The sequence below is a fragment of the Ischnura elegans genome, chromosome 12 (assembly GCF_921293095.1).
Source record: "Ischnura elegans chromosome 12, ioIscEleg1.1, whole genome shotgun sequence".
Lineage (NCBI taxonomy): Eukaryota > Metazoa > Arthropoda > Insecta > Odonata > Coenagrionidae > Ischnura > Ischnura elegans.
The window spans coordinates 37,133,090-37,150,333 of record NC_060257.1 but is presented as its reverse complement, the minus strand read 5'-3'; the positions used below and the strand labels follow the sequence as shown (position 1 = coordinate 37,150,333).

Here is a 17,244-nt window from a genome sequence, read left to right as displayed (position 1 = left end):
GAATATCCTCGTTACAAGAATAATGAAGGTTGGTACAATATTACTCAATATTATTTTAATACGTTCAATTTGAGTAGCATATTGGAATGTTGTGCCATAAAATAATTTTTAAATTGGAGGTTTTTACAGTTATATATTTCATAAATATAAAAAAGGAAACACGCGGTGAAAATTTTAAACCAATAGTGTACAATATCGCAATAAATAAATATTTTACTTTATTATATAAATGATACTACTTTCTACTGATGAATAAAACACTTCATTAGAAATTATTCTTTACATACAAAAATGCTCAAGTTTTCACTCTGATGCTTTGTCGGCACTCCAGGAGTGCAGCTTTTTTTTTCTTTCTCATTTATTCTTTCCTTTCCCTTGGGCTACAACCTTGTCGCGGAGGAAAGGCTTGCGCGTTCCTATGACCCCTAGAGCTGCACTGGCGGGATTAATTCTAAATTATTCCCAGTAGGGCCACCCATGCCAGATAGGTCGAAGGGTAGGAGCCAGACGAAAGGTAGTCCACGTGATGGTGTCACGTGAAAAACACTGTTGGAATGGAAGTGGGAAACCCTACCCACTATCTCTTCCCTGAACACATGGAGTACAACCAAATGAGCCTCGGAATCTCATCGCCCGGGACCTGTCCGCAAAGGGCGGGTGTCGGGCACGGCAGCGAGGTCGGCAAGGTCCTCGGGGTCGTCAACATGCGAAATCCTTGCAGAGACTTATCATCACCAGCAGCAGCAGCAATGAAAAAAGAAGAAAAGAAGACCAAGAAGATGGAGAAGAAGAAGTCGCCTATAAATGTAGGGACGAGGAATGTGAGGACAATGATGAGGGCGGGGAAGTTAGAAAATATCAAAAGGGAAATGGATAAAGGGAGAATAGATATCTTAGGATTACGCGAGGTGAGGTGGAGGGATGGGGGGGACTATTGGACTGATGGGTATAGGTTATATATAGTGGAGGGGAAGAAAGCCAGCGAGGGGTAGCTTTAGTATTAAACGGGAAGATGGGTAAGCGTGTGGTAGGCATAGACCAGGTAAGCGATAGGATACTGGTGGTAGAAATTGAGGCGCGGTCCACCAACCTTGTGGTGGTCCAAGTTTACATGCCCACTAGCAATCATAGGGAGGAGGAAGTAGATGAGGTGATTGAACAGCTCGATGAAATAATTAGAGACACCGGGTAAGAAAAATCTGGTAGTGATGGGGGACTGGAACGCCTCAGTCGGGGAAGGGAGGGATGGAAACGAAATAGGAGATTTTGGTCTAGGAATACGGAACGACAGGGGAGAGAAAGCAACAGAATTTTGTAGGAGAAACAAATTATTCATCACAAACACGTGGTTCAATCATCATAAAGGGCAAAGGTACACATGGAAAAGTCCAGGGGATGTGGGGAGATATCAAATAGACTACATTATGGTAAGACAGAGGCTTAGGAATAGTGTGAAAAACTCGCGCAGCTTCCCTGCAGCGGATGCGGATTCGGACCACAATCTAGTGCTCATGAAATGCAGCGTAAGATTCAAAAGACTTATGAAAGTTAGGAAGGCGAAGAAATGGAATGTAGAAGCCCTGAAGGGGAGTATGAGGAGAGAATATCAGGAACTAGTGGACATTAGTATACGGGAGATTAAAAGTACACAAACTGTAGGGGAAAGATGGGATAATATTAAAACGGGAATAGTCAAAGCGGCGGAGAAGTCAATTGGTTACGTTGACAGTAGAAGGATAAAGAAGACGTGGATAACGGAGAACATGATAAGGGAAATGGAGGAGAGGAGGAAATGGAAGAACGTGGGCACAGAACAGGGCAAAATAATGTATAGACAAATTAATAATCGATTACGGCGTGAAACAAAGAGAGCAAGGGAGGCTTGGTGGAAAAGACAGTATGAGGAAATGGAAAAGTTCCAGAAGAATGGAGAAGTAGGCGCGTTGTACGCCAAAGTTAAGTCGCTATCGGGCGGCAAAAGAGGACAAGCCATGTCTAAAATTAAGGCTAAAGATGGGAGGATGCTAACCGAGCGAGAAGAGGAACAGGGTAGGTGGAAGGAACATGTGGAGGACTTGTATGACGGAATGAACAGACCAGAGAGATTGACTCTAGAGGAGGATAGTGCAGTGGAGGAGGATAATGTTGGGCCAGAGATATTAGATTCGGAAATAGAGAGAGCACTTCGTGATATGAAGGCTAGGAAAGCAGTAGGCGTGGACAATATCCCGTGTGAGCTTCTGAAGAATCTAGGGAAGGAAGCTAAGAAAAGGTTTTTCGAACTATTGCGCAAGATCTATGAGGAGGGATGTTGGCCGGAGGATTTCGTGAAGACGGTTTTAATTCCGCTTCCGAAAAAGAAGAAAGCTGTGGAATGCGGAGATTATAGGACTATCAGCCTAATATCGCATGCGGCGAAAGTGGTGCTGAGGATATTGAACAGACGAATGAAGGCGAGGGCAAACGAGTATTTGGGCGAAGATCAGTTTAGTTTCAGAAGAGGGAAGTCAACTCGTGATGCAATAGCAATAATGAGGTCCCTAGTGGAGAGGAACCTAGAATATATCCAGGACGTATGTGCGTGTTTCGTTGATTTTGAAAAAGCGTTTGATGTGGTGAACTGGGTAAAGTTAATGGATATCCTCAAGAGAATAGGTGTAGATTGGAGGGGTAGACGACTGATTCGTAATCTGTATATGGCCCAGACTGCGCAAGTGAGGGTAGCGGACGGAGAACCTGGGTGGGCAAGCATTGGCCGAGGTGTGAGGCAAGGCTGTCCTCTATCGCCGCTGCTCTTTAAGGCGTTATGGTAGTGACGGCTGGGAGCCGCTCTGGGCGACCGATGCCGATCGTTTTTTCCTCTGCCGGAGTTCACATACCACTCAATTGCGGAAAAACTAGAAGATATAGAGACTTGCTGTTTTCTTTATTGTATTTAGGAGACGTGTATTCACATACAGGGAGGAAATAAATAGTAATATGTCCTCAGGTGATCGAGAAAATCAAGTTGGACTTTGGCTAATTATAACTGGACTCCAAGCTAAAACATGAAATTTCTAAAACGAGTATTCTGTGGCTGCACCTTTCTTCCACAATCACCTTGAGACCCACAGTTCTATGTCAATTCGCGTGGCCTAAAATGGGTACACCGTGGAGTACTGCAGGCCCAAAACGGTGACGAAGGACGTGATTCGGGCCAATTCGAATTTCTTACCTCCCCTCGCCCCGCTCCGCCCTCCCAACAACGGCAACGTCGCAGAAAGTGGAATGGGGAGTGATATCCTCAGACCCTCAGACTAAGGCCTCGCTTCCGCCCGTCTCGCCGACGCATGGAGACGAAGCAAGTATCAGGTTACCTATCGTTTTAAGGTGAGGTGGTGAGGTCGAAGAGAAGCGAATGAAATTCGCTTGGCCTATCTCGATTTGTGGGGTGTAATGGATCCTGCATGAGAGGCTGTCTGGCCCGCCCTCCCACCCATGTTTGATGTCCGACTGCCGTGACTCCTCAGCTTCTTCGCTTTTCTCCACCTATCGTGAGGACCCGGTAAGAGAGAGCAGTCGCGTCTGTCAGTTGAATATCTTCTGTTTCAGAGGTTGTGTGTGTCTGAAAGTGAGCTGAAGATATGGCGAAAGGAAAGGATAAGCGTCGCAGGAAAAAGAAAAGGAATATCGGAATACGGAAGTAAGTCACCGTATTATTCTGCATCCTCATTCCCTGCACAATTTTCCCCTTAACAAAAATGAAGCTTAGAGACGGTAACATTTTTTGGTGGAAAATGCTGCTAATTAATTGCTGAATTTGTTCAAATAGGCAATAATTTATCATTATACAATCCAGGGCCGGCCTTAGGGCGGGGCGACCGCCCTGGGGCCCGCGTTCGTGAAAAAATTAAAATATACTATAGTTTTGAAAACGCAATTTCAACTATTACTGTATTGTATTGTAAGGGCCCCGCATGAAGGTTCGCCCCTAGCCCCGCACCTGCTAGGGGCGGCCCTGATACAATCTTATCAACCTAATAGTTAGCTGTTTAGCAGGTCAGGTTTCGTTGAATAACCTCCTGATAATCCTGTCTTGTGCATTCCCTTCATCCCCACTTACCATTGTCTCCTCTTCTAAATCAACCGTCCTTTTCTTTCGTTTTCTATCTCAGTTATTTCTACATGCTCCAGCCAGCTTTACTTCCTTGTTTTCATCAGTCATCTGTTTTACCCCTGCAGTATCGCTTAATATATCTCTCGTCTTCCCAACTGAAATATAATTATCTGCTCCACACCTACAAAACCCACAAATGCCTTCTTAATTTTTTATCTATTAGGGCTAAACAATACTCAGGTGATTTGTAACCATCCCGGCTATTTTTTAAATTTATAGAATAAGTACTAAGTCATTTTTTCCTACGTTTTAATCGCTCGATTTTTTACATTCCCTCATGCCATTATTTCCTGGTCTTATACGTTTCTCTTCAAAATTCAATGTTTAGTTTATTACATGTCTTTCTACCTCTCTCTCTCTCTTTTATTTTTTTACATTTTCTTCTTCATCGCATTTTAGCCATCATGTCTAGTTAAATCCGTGGTTGCTTCTCTCGTCTTCCACTCCGATACCCAGCGTCTCCCTTTGTTTTTTTTTTTCCAGTGCCCGTTCACATTGATGCGGTAAATACATCTTTCATTTCCTGTCTCCATTTATTTACAACTTCTACTTACTGTTAGTCAAACCTTTAGCTTAAAAGCTCATCTTCACCATAGTATGGCTCTTAATTCTCCTTAATCTTCAAATAATAACACATAATCACTAAATCTATCATCGTTCGGAAGCCGCCGAAAACTAATTCTGCTCACTTATTTCAATGACTCATCCCAAAATGGCCACATCCCTATCTTTTGTTCTTTGATAACCTTTCTATTTATCGAACATTTCCTCCACTTCTTCTCCTCTATTGACACTACCTGGCGTGTTCATGCATCTGGATGGCAAGTAGATTTTTAGTAAGTAAGTCTATTGAAATGTCTATCACTCTATCTATTTCCTAAAATACTTTATCAAATACAAAACTTCGTTTTTTATCATGATTCGCACTCACTGTCTTACTCTTTTATTCACATTGCCGTAATATTCATTACCTCTACATTCCTCTTCCTTCTGTCCCAGCCTGTTTCATTTACTCCAGTAGTATCCATATTGATTTTTGGAAACTCTCTTCTCACTGCATTGCAACTCTGTTCCTATCGTAAATCATATGGTGGGACAATTCCGGACAATTTTTGTATTCAAATAATTCCTGTTCCATCGCTGTTTTTCTAAAGCTACTTTTGTCTTAGATCTTCACTGCGGGGTTTTTCCGTTGCCTGTATCGCATCCCCATGCTGCTGATCAGTGTACAGCTCATCTACGTCGAGGAGAGACTCAATGATCACCGCAGCTCTAAGACATCAGAGCACCATGACACTTCCACTCGCTTATTGTTAGCTAGAAGGATTCTACGTCTCTGCATCGTGTTGAAAACAAATGATGCACGACACACGGTTTTTCACGGAGTTTATTAGGATGTGAATGTTCACTCGCAAGTAATTAATGCAAGGACTTAGCCAGCTGAAAACCCATTTCAATTCCGCATTAAAAATTATATTCAAATGAAATTGTGGCCATCTTGCGAGGCATTTCTTTCATTCATCTACGTTTTTATCGTTCTTTGCTGTCAGCGTCACCCGGATTGTAAAGCTAAAATAGTCGTCCAACATCGCTTTGCAAAAATTTGGTGTAAATATTTTCGCAGCAGTAACTATTCGCTTCTTGAATGTACAACCCTGATATTGATTACCGTCGTCAATAAAAACTTGTATTGAGGAGAGGAGGCGAGGTAATCAGCAAAAAGGATCAAGTACCCAGTCCTCCAACCTCTCGCTCCCCTCCCCCCACCACCTGAGGCGGATACCTATATATATGAATTTAAATTACCATCTCTTCATAATCCCTCGAGAAAGCGACCAGCATCATTCGGGAAACGTTGGGGCCACCTAAGAATTGACGCGGCGATTAGCCCAAAAGCTTTTATTCAACATGACGAGTACCCGCGAAAGTTTTAACGAAGAATTACATAGGCACGTGTCCTATATTCTCCTCATACTATTTTAGAGGATGATTTCGCTGTCGCCATCAGATCTAAAACTGAATGCGTCATCTTCTGATGATGGGTCTTTCAATCTTTTTGTTCCTTTGTCGGATTTTGGTCTAGGTTTTTTCATGGCGCCTTCACTTTCGCACCTTTTTCCTGACGGGTGCTGATTTCCACAGAGGCATTGGAAGAGAAGAAGTCGGGCACTCTTACACTTTATCCAGGTGACACTTGGAGTTCTTTTCTTCTAAGTAGGGTGAGGTGGAACAAACTCACCTATCTTCTCTTGCAGTCATTGAAGAAATGCATTCTCAGTCATAGAAAATTCTGCATTTTCTCTAGATTTTTATTGATTTGGCAAATGGCTCGTAATCTGAATTTCGTCTATAGGCACTACTCCAGCTTTCTTTAGGCCTGCCTATGGGTTGCTTTATATATTTGCACCAATTTGATCTAAAACAAAGGGAAACAGCGTCGGGAACTGATTCTTTGGAAGCACCGATCCTTTTACCAGCACCTTATTCTTTCCATCGGTCAAGAACGCCCTTCCACTTCATTTTGAGTGGCGAAAAATACACTACATCCAGTAGTTGAGTGAGGTAGGATGACTTAGGGGAGACAAACGAAGTATGCATCACAAAAATGAATAAAATTGATACTGAGGTGTGAAGTAAGATTGTATCCTGTTACCACCTTCTTCCCTTCCTATTTCTTAAAGAAGCTGGTAATTGGTGGCACAGTCCTTAAACATTAAAAGAGTGACTAAATTGTTGTGGGGAACTTGAGCCCAAACTCTGTATACACTCAAGAGCAAGAAAAGTAGCAGTGGGTTAGCAGGCTGGGCTCAAGTAGCCCGAATTTTTCGAACATGTGTACTAGTTGTACTTAACAACATACTGTACAGTTAATAGCTATTCAGGATATAAAAAGGTCTCGATTTGCTTTAACAATACACCTGGTATGAAATATACGCACTTATCTCCAGTTTTAGTTATTCCTAATGTCTATACAGACGAAAGTTTGCAGAGTGAAATAATTAAAAACACGAGTGTAAGTTATATAACCAGTACTGCTCTGAATTGCGGTGCTATACTGATGTTGAGAGCACGCAAAGAACCAAACTTCATTTTTCAGTTTTGGGCTCAAGTTAGCCCGCAGGGCTCAAGTAGCCCGTTTTTACAGCATGCAAAGTTGCTTTCCACATCAATTCAATGCATGTAACAAAAATTTATCGATGACAAATTTTCGTATTATCAATAAATCAATGTAAAATTAACTATGCCCACCCAATCATCTGGTGTAAACAAAAACCGCTATATTTGTTCCGCGAAGGGGTCCCTCCGGGTTTTCACCCCACTTCATCTAACAAATATCTAAGGTCTTCACTGACAGACTGACTTTTTGCTGGCCAAATGATCTTAATGATAGAAAAGCAATAAGAACATTGAAGAAATTCTGTGTTCCGAAAGGAGGATGAAAGAGCAATTTAAAATGCAAAGAATAAAGGAAGACTATTTTTATGTATTCAGTGTGAGACTGACACCATTTCAAATGTTATTTATTGATTCTAGCTTGTGGCATGCTAATCATCGTAAAGTACAACAAGACAGAAATATTCCAAGAAACTGTCCTGTTCTGGCAAAGGACAGTGATGCTTCTGCTTCGGATTGTATTGAAATATCCACAAGGTAGGTTGAGAATATATATAGCGGTGGCCGGTTGCGGCATTTATATCTCCTGTGAAAAGAATACTACTAGTCATTGCCATGTTAGGGCAACATGTTCTTATTTATTGAATATCGTTACATTTTTAAGCGTATCCAAGGATGAGGGACGAATAGAAACAGGAGGCAAGGGGTTAATTCAAGCAGAAGATACCATCTTTCTTGCGAAGGCAAACTGCACCCCACGCCGCAAGACGTTTGAAATGGGAGAAGCTTCCACTCCTCGTCTAGGGAGACAATCCAACGTCGACGAATATGATATGGGCATGCCGATGGACGTATCTCCTATCAAACCGTTTGAATCGCACCAAAGGTGATTATACTAGTACCATGAATAGTTGTTGGATACCTGCGTGAAGGAGGCGTTTACATTTTTTGTTTAAAATGTTTCTGCAGGTCTCAAGCGTCAATCATTGAGAGTGAAGAATCAGGGCTGGATCCTCTTCATGACAGGAGCCGTAGTATAGTCCAGCATTTCTATATGTTTTCCCAGATATTTTCAGATAAACACCAGTTAGGATGCTCATTTATGGACTGTGAATACGTAGGCGAATGGATGACTGGTCTCCTCTGTCACTGGAAGTTTAAGTGTAAAATGTGCGGGAAGGAGACAGTGATCCACAGTCAGGATGATTCTGGCACTGTGATGGACGTGAACGATGCTGCAGTAACAGGGACAATTGCTGGTGGCGGCGGCTACTCAAATCTAAGCCCCCTTTGTGCAGCACTCAACATGCATTGCATGACCGCCAAAACATATGCAAAATATGAAGATAAGCTGGGAGAAATAATATATAGTGTTGCATCGCAGGAGATGGCCACAGCAGGGCAGGAGGAAAGAAGAATTGCCTTAGAGGAGGGGTCATTTGACAAAGATGGTAGACCTGTAATCACGGTCATCGCTGATGGTATGTGGGGCAAGCGAAGTTATAAAACGAAGTATGACTCACTATCGGGGCAGGTAAGGAGTCAATATTAGGTACCTGTAAATTATTTAATAAGTAGGGGTTCTCAAATAGGCTAACCTATTTTTAATAAATTATAAGTAGTTACGCCTCGTGCAATTTTTAATCACTATGAAAAATATTTCCGAGGTTGGCTACATAGCCAGATGATTTTCATGTTGCTTATAAATTAGTGCACTTACATTTTATATATAACGCGCAGGCAAAAATTCCCTGCTGGAAAAAAAATTAATCAGTAGAAAAGAGTAATGGTATTAATATCATTTTAAGATGAATGTTTCATTTTAGGCAGCCATAGTTGGTGCACGAACAAAAAAGGTGTTATTTCTGGCAGTAAGGAATAAGTACTGCAGTTATTGCGCTTTGAGGGAGGCACGAAGCGAACCTATAGACCCAGCTCACAAGGTTAAATGTGCTAAAAATTGGGATGGAAGCTCGACCAGCATGGAAGCTGACATAATTGCAGAAGGTTTCGCAAAGAGTGAATCGATGCATAATCTTATATTCCACCAATTAATAGGTTCGCTCCCTGTATTTGAATTCAATTGCTCAAAGGGAACGAGAGAATATTCCAAACAGTTCAAACACTTATCTTGTTTATAATAGGTGACGGAGACAGTAGTGTCCACAGACGCTTACTGGAGACCAGCCCATACGGAATTGCAATGCCCGTGAAAAAAATTGAATGCATAAGCCACCTTCTACGAAACTTCTGCAACAATATGCGCAAAATTAAGGATGACACGCAATACCCAGCCCACCTTCGTCATAAACTGGATGCAAACGTCATGAAGATTCGCACAGCTATTTCCTGTGCTAGTATACACTGGAAAAATCAGAAAGGTATTAAAATTAGAGGTTATTCATGGCATATGCGACGAGAAAATACGTGTGATTAACCTTAATTTATTTTAACAGGTATCTCCATGCAAAACCGAATAATGGCACTTCGTAACGACATCATCAATTGTCCTAGCCATGTGTTCGGGCAGCATGATCGATGCGCCGATTACTTTTGTAAAGGGCCAGACGGGAAAGAGGATGAGGTTAACTTAGTGCCAGACTTCATAGCTGCTAATATGTGGACTCCAATACAGAAATTAGTTGAGAAGATGGCAAATAATTCAAGAAGTTTGATTTTTCGCGCTACTAATAGTATGTGCGAGACCTTGAACAGCGTAGCTGCGAAATATCTGAACGGAAAACGCATTAACTATGCTAAAAGTAAATCATTTGGAACCCGGTGTCATTCTGCAGTCGTATCCCTGAATTCCTCTTGCCATTTTCAAGGAAAGATTCACAAGGCAACAACGGGTGGTTACAGTCCTGGTAAGTAATTATCATAACCATCAAAATAATTTATGAATAGAGAGGAATGAAGGCATAGAAAAGTAGATTTAATTTTTTTGGAATGTTGACTGGGGATTCTTTGTGAAATAAGTGTCAAGACGTTTTTATCTCAGGAAAATACACCAAAACATTTGAAGATAACAATATGAGGCAGACCAAGAGAATGAGGGAACGAAGAGCGCAAGGGCTGCAAAGTAAAAAGAAATTGAAAACAGGAGCAAAAAGAGCTGGGCCTGATAAAGATTACGGGATGGTGGATGATGATGCACCAGAGTCACTAGAATTATTGGAACGCATGAAAGCCGATTTCATTGAAAAATTAAGCAGAATGACCGCAGAGGATAGATTTCAACTGCAGAAGTCTACAACGCTTCAAGTAGACAGAAGTATTTGGATGACAGAGCGTCGGAAAAGATTGTCCGCTTCCAATCACGGGGAGGTTTGCCATATGCGACCATACACCTCCTGTAAAAGGCTTGTGCATTCCATTTTATACGGATCCGTATGCACTCCGGACATGGTGAATGGAAAAAACATGGAGGAGATAGCGAAAGACCACTTGCGAAGCATGGGATACAAGGTTGAACCCAGCGGCTTATATGTTGATGAGGAGTTTCCATATCTTTCGGCTAGTCCAGGTAATATCAATGCTGTCTGTAAATCATTCAGATAAACCTCTTATATTAAAATTTACCTAATGTAAACTCATTCTATCAATTTAATTTTCCCTATTAGACGGTCTGATTGGAAGCGATACTGTCTTAGAAGTGAAGTGTCCTGGTGTCACCGCTGCCTCCTTTCCAACATTTGAAGAAGCTTTTAATGCAAAAAAGGTTATAAATAGTAGCATATGCAGCTAAATATATAAAATTTGGTCGTTTTTTCAGTTATTAATTGTTGACATTTGTAATTTTCAGTTGTGTTTTGTCTCTGTTGGTTGGTTACCAAGATTGTTTATTGATCTGTATTTGTTAACAATCCTTATGTGTGTGAAGTTAAAATACGGTACTACTAAAACTTTTAAAATATGAAGAGTTATTGCATTTAATTCATTTACAACTACCAGTGCTTTCCAATAAAATACCAACAGAGGTTATGGGCCCAGCACTGGTAAATTATAAGAAGTAAGTGAAGTCTTCATAATGTCGTCTGACGCATCCGGTATATCGTCTCACATTAAGCCGTTGTGTGGGCGTGAAGGATATCCAACTTGGAAATTTAAGCTGAAGGCGTATTTAATAGATCAAAACTTGTGGCATGCTGTTGATGGATACCCAAATGATGATCATACTGATGCTGCTTCAAAGTCCAGGAAGGATGAGCGTGCCCTAGCTAAGATTTGTTTGTGCGTGGACGATTCCGCTATCATACATGTAAGAAGATGCAAAACAGCTGCTGAAGCATGGAAAGTTCTTGCCGATGCATATGAAGATAAGGGTTTTGCCCGGAGACTTAACCTTCAAAAGACTTTGTACCGGTTATCCCTCGGAGATTATACGTCCATTGAAGAGTACCTAACTGCCGTAATGGATACCGCTCAGAAGCTTGCTGATATTGGGAAGGAGATTCCTGATGAGGATTTAGTTGCTATTTTGCTTGGAGGTCTTCCTTCACATTACGACCCCCTAGTAATGGCACTCGAGAATTCAGGAGTTGAAGTAACGGTGAACATGGTGAAAACTAAACTCTTAAATGAAATGTCCAAAAATGATGGTGCAACTGAGACTGCATTTGCATCCAATGCGTCTCGAACTATTCCGAAGAAAAAGAAGTTCCCGAAACGCGACAACTCTCAAGATGGTATCGTCTGCTATGGATGCAACCAACCCGGCCATAAAAAACCAGACTGTCCAAACAAGACCAAGAAAACGGCACAGACATCGAGTTCAACCCACAAGCAGCTACACAAGAAACAATACACTTTATTCTCGGATTTAGGTGTTGGTGGTTGTGCTCAAAGCAATAAAAATGATTGGTTTGTGGATTCCGGGGCAACTGCCCATATGACTCCTCATAAAGATATTCTGTTCAATGTTAAAAGTAACTCTGGTTTGGAGATTGTGTGTGCTGATAAACGTAAGTTGCAGAGTGACAGTATAGGTGATGTCATGATTCACAAAAGTAATAACAACAACAGTATTAGTAGTATTTCTGAAGTTGTTCATGTGCCTAATCTTGCTACAAATCTTATATCTGTGTCAAAATGTGTTTCAAAAGGTTTTGTTGTAGTATTTACGAAAGAAGGTGCTAAATTTTTTCATGATAATGATTGTAGTATTTCAGGGAATGTTTTAATGACTGCTCTTCCCAGTAACGGGTTATATAAGATAGAGTCACAGGTATCAGAAAAGTCCCTGGCTGCTACAACTAACCCTTCTCAGCAAACTCTTTGGCATTGGAGGTTGGGACATCTCTGCCGCTATGGTATGAATCTACTGAGAAATGGATTAGCTGATGGAGTTGATTACGCCCCTGAGGAAAATAGAACTGTATGTACTGCATGTCTAGAAGGGAAACAGAGTCGAGAATCTTTTCTTAAAATCAAAAGTAAAAGGGCGACTAAATGCCTAGAGTTGATTCATTCTGACCTCTGTGGACCATTCAGTGTAAAATCATTAGAAGGAAATAAGTATTTACTTGTATTTATAGACGATTACTCTAGAATGATATTTACCTATTTCATTAAAACAAAAGATCAAGTTAGAGTAAAGTTTCAAGAGTTTAAAAACCTCATGGAAAAGCAAACTGGCCAGAAAATTAAAATTTTACGATCAGATAATGGTTCTGAGTATGTTAATAGGGAATTCTCAGATTATCTTAAGTCAGAAGGAATTATTCACCAGACTTCCATACCCCGTACTCCTCAGCAAAATGGTGTTGCTGAAAGGGGAAACAGAAGCATTGTGGAGAAGGCTCGTTCCATGTTGCATAGTGCCAGACTACCTAAGTCATTTTGGGAAGAAGCTGTGAGAACTGCTACGTATCTCAAGAATAAATCACCTCATAGATCCGTTACAGGAATGACTCCAGAAGAAAAATGGACAGGTGAGCGTCCCAACTTGACACACTTAAGAGTATTTGGCTGCCGAGCTTTTGTACATATTCCAAAGGAGGAACGCAAGAAGTGGGATAGCAAAAGCAAGGAACATATATTTGTAGGATATAGTGAGAATAAGAAAGCTTACAAATTTAGGGATCTTTCTAATTATATGAAGGTAGTCCATGCTAGAGATGTTGTGTTTTTAGAAAATAATTTTTCCGGTGAGAGCAGTACTGATGCTCAAATTCCTTTGGATTCTTACAATGAAAATGCAGATTCAACAAAAGATGAAGCTGCGGCTGCTGTTAAAATTCTTTTGGATTCTCCTTGTGAAAATGCAGACTCAACAGAAGATAAAGCTGGGACTAATGTTCAAGAAACTGCTAAGAGTCCTAGATATCCTCAAAGGGTACGTAACAAGAAACAATTTCCTGATCATGTTGTTTTACAAGCAAAAAATTTCTTTGACAAAGAACCTACCACATTTGAAGAGGCTATGCAAAGTGAAGACAAAGAGCATTGGATGAAAGCAATGATGGAGGAATTAGAGTGTCTTAGAAAAAATGAAACTTGGAAGCTAGTGCGAGTTGCAAATAAAAGTGTAATACCATGTAAATGGGTTTACAAATTGAAAAGAGACAATGGTGGTAAGATCATCAAGTACAAAGCTCGTTTAGTTGCTAAAGGTTTTGCTCAAACTCATGGTATAGACTTTGAAGAAACTTTTTCTCCGGTAGTCAGAGGTTCAACTATCCGTTTGCTGTTGGCTATGGCAGCAGAACTGAATCTTGATGTTGAACATCTGGATGTCGAAACTGCTTTTTTAAATGCCACTTTAGATGAAACCATCTATATGACACAACCAGAAGGTTTCATAGCTGTAGGTGAAGAGAAGAAGGTTTGTCTATTACAGAAGTCTATTTATGGACTCAAGCAGGCTAGTCGTGCTTGGAACAAAACAGTTCACAAGTTATTGTATGAGATAGGGTATATTAAATCAAAACATGAACCCTGTGTCTACTTTAAACATATTGGAACTAAAATAGTTATTATTACATTATATGTTGATGATTTCTTTATATTCTCCAATGATGAGAAAGAAAAGAAGAAATTGAAGGAAGAATTGAAGAAGAGATTTGTCATTAAGGATCTTGGCAAGATCAAACATGCCCTGGGAATGAATTTTACAAGAGATGAGAAGAGGGGAGTATTCAAGATAGACCAGAAACAATACATTAAAGATGCTTTAAAGAGTTTTGGCATGGAAGATTGTAAGATTGTTTCGACCCCAGTTGACATTAGTCAAATGAAAGAGAAGGGTAAGGATATCATAGATGTCCCGTACCAGTCATTAATTGGAACTCTCATGTATCTCTCCGTCAACACGCGGCCAGATATTTCCTTCATTACTAGCTATCTCTCCCAGTTTAATAAGAAGCATACAGATATACACTGGAAGATGGCCAAGCGGGTACTTCGTTATCTAAAAGGTACTATGGAAATGGGACTCACATACAAATGCACTGAGAAGCCTATTTTTGGTTTTTCTGATGCAGATTTTGCAAATGATCTAAATGATAGGCATTCATACTCTGGATATGTTTTCACTTGTGCAGGTGGACCAGTCTCCTGGAGTAGTAGAAAACAAAAATGTGTTGCCCAATCGTCTTGTGAGGCAGAATATATTGCTCTTTCCGAGGCTACTAGAGAGGCTATTCATCTAAAACATCTTATTTCCGAATTATTTCAGGAACAAGAAATTATTACTATTTTTGAGGACAATCAGAGCGCTCTCAAGTTAGCAGAAAATCCTGTTTTCCATGATAGAATGAAGCATGTAGATGTGAAATACCATTTTGTTAGAGAACAAGTAGAAAACGGTAATATAAACGTAGATTTTCTCTCCACTGAGGAAATGACAGCTGACATACTTACCAAGGGCTTAAATCGTATAAAACATGAAAAATGTATGAGAGGTTTAGGCATGGTTTAAAAATAATTTTAAAAAATTTGTAATTCATTTGATGGAAATGCTAAAGAGCTGTTTCAGCACATCTTCAATTACGGGGGGGTGTTGACATTTGTAATTTTCAGTTGTGTTTTGTCTCTGTTGGTTGGTTACCAAGATTGTTTATTGATCTGTATTTGTTAACAATCCTTATGTGTGTGAAGTTAAAATACGGTACTACTAAAACTTTTAAAATATGAAGAGTTATTGCATTTAATTCATTTACAACTACCAGTGCTTTCCAATAAAATACCAACATTAATTTAACTCATTTATGCATTTAACTAATTTCCATTTATAGATTTGTAATTAAACTTATATTTTTATTTACTACTAGTCTACTTGCTTACCTAAAACTTATTTCGAAGGCCCCTTAATTTTTGATTTTCTGCTGTTGATACTGCCAAATTTATCGAGCAAATATCATAACATGACACAGCGTTTTGAATACAACCATGTCATATATGCAGTGAACAGATTCGCCCTAATTATTTATCATTATCATTACAGCTTCCCTATGTGCAGCTAAAAGATGGAAAATATATCCTTAAAGAGACGCACAATTATTTTTATCAGGTGCAAAGTCAACTAAGGATGACTAAAAGGGCCAGATGTTTATTTTTTGTGTATACGAAAGGTTGGAGCCACGAATTAGAAATAATTCCGCCCAACAATGAATGGTGGATGAAGGAAGTGGAGCCAAAGCTCACAAAGTAATTTTTTTAAACTTTTACTGAATATCCAATAGAATTGAAATGTGGAACAATTACCTCTAATTTTCTGTTATAGATTCTTCATGGAATGCTTGTTGCCGGAAATAGTCCTACCTAGGTACGGCAAAAGGCTTTGCATTGAAGATATAAGAGAAGCTGCTCATATCAGCAAGGCAACAGTGGAAAAGAGAGCGAAGATATAATTTCTCCAAAATGTAATTTAATAAAATATTTCACGCAGCTATTTACGTCGTAATATGTCTAATCATTTGGATTTCTGCTTCTCAATTTAAGATGTTTTATCCTATAGTATGTAAGAAATTTTTTTTGAAAAGTTCCTCTTCTCAACTGTATTTCCTCACTTCACTCTTTCTAATCGTATATCAACTTCCAAAATTAGTAAAAAAGTATTACTTAAATATGTTCACTATAGCTGCCAGAAATGTTTTTGTAACTGTATTTTTATATCTTGATTGTTTATTAAAAAGTCTATTCATCGTTTACACCGATAATATCTCTTCCCAAGCTAATGTTGTCCAACTAAACCGTCCAAAATTCCTTCTCCTACACTCGCAATCAATTCAAACATCACAATATTGCAAAACCCCTTTACTTCATTCTTTAAAAATCCCAATATTTTATCAAAAACTTCCTCAACTTAATATGGAAGACTTAATTTTGTGTTTTGAAAAGAATAGGGTTGTTCAAGCCTATCAAAACGGTCTAAAAAAACGAATGTATATCACTTCTGATGTAATTTCATTTTGATTGGGATGAATGACAGATGCGTTGAAAAAGTAATGATGGAATTATTAGCAATCAAAATTCGAACAATTTTAAACGCCGCCAAAAACGGTCGGCCATCTTGAAATAGAGGTGATGACGAAACAAGCCTGTACGGCTGGCCTGTACCCTCGATGCCAAGCTGAGTACTCTGCATGCCGACTGGACATTTGCCAAGGTTATTCCTTATTTTGAAATGGCCTATGTTGTGCATGAAGCTTCCGGATGGATCAAGGCGACATGAAATCCATTCTTCAAGTTAGACAGGCAATGTATGTAGCGTTGACAGGAATTGAAAGTTTTGTATTGCTGCATTTGCTAGGAAACTACGTGCAGTGAACTTTCATTGTGCTTCTAGTGCAAGTGAACACAATTTGTGCCCTTAATGTACCCCTAAGTGAATGATTGCATATAGACGATGAAGTAAAGAGTGAAGTGAGTTGTGAATGTAACTGCTTCGACGAAATTATTTATTTCTTCCATGCTAGTTCAATCAACCCTATACATTTCGATCTAAGGTATCTAACTATTGCCTAGGGGAT

At 39.8% G+C, this 17,244-nt stretch overlaps 1 protein-coding gene across 1 annotated transcript; it reads left to right on the top strand.

Moving 5' to 3' along the window:
* The first annotated feature begins 7,227 nt into the window (after positions 1-7,227).
* LOC124169732 lies at positions 7,228-16,230 on the top strand. Its single transcript, XM_046548422.1, has 10 exons — positions 7,228-7,807; positions 7,935-8,156; positions 8,240-8,804; positions 9,097-9,328; positions 9,415-9,651; positions 9,727-10,137; positions 10,272-10,796; positions 10,894-10,991; positions 15,717-15,919; positions 15,996-16,230. Exons 1-10 carry the CDS (start codon positions 7,593-7,595, stop codon positions 16,120-16,122), a joined length of 2,835 nt encoding a protein of 944 aa, XP_046404378.1. The 5' UTR covers positions 7,228-7,592; the 3' UTR covers positions 16,123-16,230.
* The last annotated feature ends 1,014 nt before the right edge of the window (positions 16,231-17,244 follow it).

Excerpts from the sequence above, each read along its gene's own strand:
- LOC124169732 (XM_046548422.1), top strand. The coding sequence starts at position 7,593 with ATGAAAGAGCAATTTAAAATGCAAAGAATAAAGGAAGACTATTTTTAT. Across the intron at positions 10,138-10,271 it reads AACGGGTGGTTACAGTCCTG|GAAAATACACCAAAACATTT; the intron begins GTAAGTAATTAT and ends TTTTTATCTCAG. Across the intron at positions 15,920-15,995 it reads GTGGAGCCAAAGCTCACAAA|ATTCTTCATGGAATGCTTGT; the intron begins GTAATTTTTTTA and ends TTTCTGTTATAG.